General features: G+C 44.3%; 1 protein-coding gene across 1 annotated transcript; it reads left to right on the top strand.

The window, feature by feature from the left end:
* Positions 1-467: 467 nt before the first annotated feature.
* Positions 468-3,153, top strand: LOC306748642 (saxitoxin and tetrodotoxin-binding protein 1-like). The gene is made up of 6 exons (XM_079231848.1): positions 468-603; positions 1,975-2,120; positions 2,270-2,349; positions 2,423-2,548; positions 2,629-2,748; positions 2,881-3,153. The coding sequence occupies exons 1-6, from the start codon at positions 484-486 to the stop codon at positions 3,126-3,128; spliced, it is 840 nt and encodes a 279-aa protein (XP_079087974.1). The 5' UTR covers positions 468-483; the 3' UTR covers positions 3,129-3,153.
* Positions 3,154-4,329: the final 1,176 nt, after the last annotated feature.

Genomic DNA, 4,329 nt, shown 5'->3' on the forward strand with positions numbered 1-4,329 from the left:
TTTTCTTCAGCGAGAAAGTGACCCAGTGAGTTCATCAGTCAGCTCACTTTGAATAGACCCCAAAGAAAGACAAAGTAAAAGAAGGTAATCCATTAATTAATATTAACTTTCTGTCTTATTGCCATCAACGTTTTCTTTGAAAACCAGTCAGCAGGCTCTGGGTTCTAAAGAGACCTGATGTGAAGATGAAGAAGTGAGGAAGATGTACTCTTTGTCTTTTTCTGGTTCAGATCTGCCGTTTGTTGTTTTCTGCTTAAACCCCCGAGCAGTGACCTGGTCTCCTCTGAACCTGGTCTACTACCACACAGAGAAAGTAAGTCAAAGATTTCAATGACAAAGAGTTCAATAACCCGCTGAGCACACACACTTTGGACCGGATCAGGTCCCTCTGGGCCAATTATAAGCCACTCCGCGGCTTCGTCTCCCACCGCACTTCTCCTGACAGAACACACAGCACAGATTTGATTTCTGTCTCAAAGAACGATGAGTGCTGTGATGAGAGCGCTGCTGCTGCTGCTGGTGGCGGCGATCGGCACCAACGCGTCCCCGGGCCACGAGGACTGTCACCGTCTGAAGAATCTGTCGACATCGGATCTGCGTGAGGTGAGTCTGAATCTGGTCTGGAGCCTGAGACCCGTTTTATTCAACATTATGTGTGTGTTGTGTTAGCCTGCTCGTGGGGTTACAGACTATAAAGGGCCAACCGCTTTGAATAGAGAAATCTAATTGAGAACATGGCTCCAGCATATTTTTGAATAAACTACTGTATAAACATGTTTCAATCCTAGTTTAAACACGAGATGTTGACTTAATTTAAAGTAGAATGATCTTTGTTAATCTTAATTTTGGACAGATGGATATTTGCGTGGCCCTTAAGCCATGAAACAGATTTACAGATTTACACTTCATAACATTTCAAGTGGCTCTCATGTGTGCACATACACATTTGACTGCATTTGTTTACATCTCTTCATATATTTATATTTGTGACAAAATATATTTTTTTATGAAACTTATTTTGAAAAGAAAATAGGTCATTTGCTAATGTTAGCATTTAGGTCAATACTATTGCTTTCCTGCAATGTGTGGAGTTGTTGGTTTTTGCACCTTGTTGATTGTTTCTATTTTTTTCTTAATTGCTCTCTTTTCTTACTTTGTTCTGCTGCACAAAATTTCCTCTGGATGAATAAAGTTATTTATATTAACATAAAACACTGGTTAGCCAGTGTTACGCAACAAGGCTGTAAAGCCATGTTGCGTAACAGCGACACTGACTATACAAAGTTTGCCGCGTCTCTCCTGCTAAAGCGTTGCCAGCATGTGCGTCAAAATACATCAAAGCGTGCGGCCTGATTGGGAGTTGTGCGCTGTGAAATTTCTAAAAGATTCGCCCAGCCGTTTCCCCAAAAAACATGAAAAACTGAGAGAAATTTCTTCATTCACTGGAATGAGGTTTCAGTGGGAAGAAAGCAAAACACAATTTGTTGCCGTATATATAATGTACCTGAATAACCTGAATAACACATCTTAATACTGGTAACGTTGGCGTATATAATGTAATGTCTTACGGCAGTTGCAGCCACACTGTAAAGACTTCTCAAGATATTTTCTACTTCCAAATTATTTGCCACACAATATTTTAAGGATGCTAACTCTAGTGTAACCTTGTAGCCACAAAAGTTACTCAGTGTTCTTGTGTCCTCAGTGTCCTTGTGTCCTCAGTGTCCTTGTGTCCTCAGTGTCCTTGGTGTCCTCAGTGTCCTTGTGTCCTCAGTGTCCTTGGTGTCCTCAGTGTCCTTGGTGTCCTCAGTGTTCTTGTGTCCTCAGTGTCCTTGGTGTCTTCAGTGTTCTTGTGTCCTCAGTGTTCTTGTGTCCTCAGTGTCCTTGTGTCCTCAGTGTCCTTGGTGTCCTCAGTGTTCTTGTGTCCTCGGCCGTCGCTTTAGTTCAGTCTGACTCTGCCCCTCCCTCCTCCAGATCACGGGGCACTGGGTGCTGGTCTGGTCTGTCGCGGACAAAAATGTGGCCTGGGACTTGACGCAGAACCTCTCCAGCTCCCACGTGGAGTTCAGAATGCAACCTGACAACCATACGATCGTGATCAAGGAGAGGAACATATTCCAGTGAGAGCTCACCTGACAGACGGACTCACAGACACTTTACTTCCTGTTTGCGTCCCTCAAAGCCTCATGGGAATCGTAGTTAAAAAACTTTGAGTGTGTTTGTGTGTCTTCGTCTCGTTTTGTCTGACTGGTTTTTACGTCTTTTTCAGAGACAAGTCGTGTTCGAGCTACTTCATGAACTTCACGGTCGCCGACGCTGGAAACCACACGCTGGACATCATCGGCGGCAGTGAGTTGCATCTTCTTGTTCCTATTATTGCTGTTGTTGTTGTTGTTGTTGACGTCTGTTGTTTGTCTGTTAGCGATGGAGAAGGACGGCATTGCCAGTCTCTACAACGAATCACTACAGGTAGATTTCTATGAGAGCTGCGCCGAGTGTCTGATGATAGTCTACACATCCCCATCGGGCCGATACCTGCTCAACTACAGTGAGTTCACAACACACCGTCCATCTGAAGCTCAGCGGGTTCAGTCACAGCGTGAATGAACGTCAGCGTGTGTGTTTCAGGGAGGGAGGGCCGCCATCATGACCTGGAGGAGATAAAGTCCGCCCACGACGCCCACGAGAAGCTGGCCGATTGTCTGGGAATCCCTCACGACCGAGAATTCAACTACGACGGAGTTGCAGGTCCGCTCTCCTCGTACACCACAAGTACACCACACACACACACACTCATAACTAAACCATATAAAGGACACCACAAGTAAACCACAAGAAAACAAGTACAGATAAATGAAACGTCCTCTCGTCTCTTCACAGATTTCTGTCACAAGAAATCCTCCCCGGACGCACACGATGCGCACGCCGACCACGCCGACCACGCCGACCACGCCGACCACGACGCGCACGTTGCGCACGCCGACCACGCCGACCACGACGCGCACGTTGCGCACGCCGACCACGCCGACCACGACGCGCACGCTGCGCACGATGCACACGATGCGCACGTTGCGCACGCCGACCATGACGCGCACGACGCTGCGACTGCGGCGTCGGTTCTTTCCTGAGTGAAGACGTCGGACAAAAGCAACATCAGTGTCAATAATTAGATGTGTCATGAAACAATTAAATAACAGCAACAACTCAAACCTGCATGTGTTTGTGTGTGTACTTTATGTATACTCAGAGGTGGATTATATATACAGATATAAATATGTCATAAAAGTGATCAAAAACTTGAGGTTTCATGGAACGGCGTGGAAGTGGTGTGACGACTATTGCATGTGGTTCGTGATCATGCAGCAAGCTGTTGTAACTCCACTGTACTTTGTCAAAACTGTTCCAAAGTTAACATGCTTTATGAGAGGCATGGCTGGAAGACTTCTGCATGCCAATATGAACTCATAGTCAGAGCGCCACCTACTGGGAAACTATGGCAATTTGAACTAGAAATAGGAAAAAATTTACGAAAAAGAAAATGGCCGCCTCCCGGTACTGTTTAGAGCATGGTCCCAAGAGAGTTATTTTTAAGTTTATATGTGGTACATACGCCTATCAAATGTTGAATATCTATGTTGAACGTACTGCAAGGGCTGCTTTGTTGAATTTTGGTGAATTTTCCCCTAAGAAGTTAATTGGTCTTTTTCTTCTGAACACAATGAGATATAAACAAGCTTTTGATAAATCTTGATGACATTGAACTATGAATAATCCACAAAAGGGTTTTGTAAGAATTGGACCCAGCCTTTGGAAGGATATGGCAAGAATGTGTTTTTCACAAAATGCAAAATAGCGGAAGATATAAGTAGGTGGAGCTTAATGGTCTGCCACACTTTTTTTGTCGAGAAGACACAAAAGCAGCAGTCTGCAGACCCTTTGGACTCCATCTTTCTTCAGGGACGTCCTATTGAGCTCGAACCAACTGATTCTTGAAAGGTATTCTCTGTTCTCTGTAAACATTCTGATGAGCTATCTTCTTTTTTTTAAGCATCCTATTCACCTTGTAGCAGCATTAAGGGCACCCTGTTTAGTTTCTTTAGGTGGCTCCCTTGTGCTTAACTTGGCCTTTCTGGGGCCCTTAGGGGTCGTCCTTGTGCATCCGGTATCATAGAATGTCTGTCGTAGAAATACAGACATGAGCCTTATTATAAGATTATGTGTTATACCTTCATACATAGTTCTTTCACTAAACCCCTTCATGCATTAAACATGAATCAACCTTTATGAATATTGATGAGACTTTGTGTCTCTGTAAATCTTTTGATAAAA

This window comes from Taurulus bubalis (genome assembly GCF_910589615.1).
Source record: "Taurulus bubalis genome assembly, chromosome: 16".
Classification (NCBI taxonomy): domain Eukaryota; kingdom Metazoa; phylum Chordata; class Actinopteri; order Perciformes; family Cottidae; genus Taurulus; species Taurulus bubalis.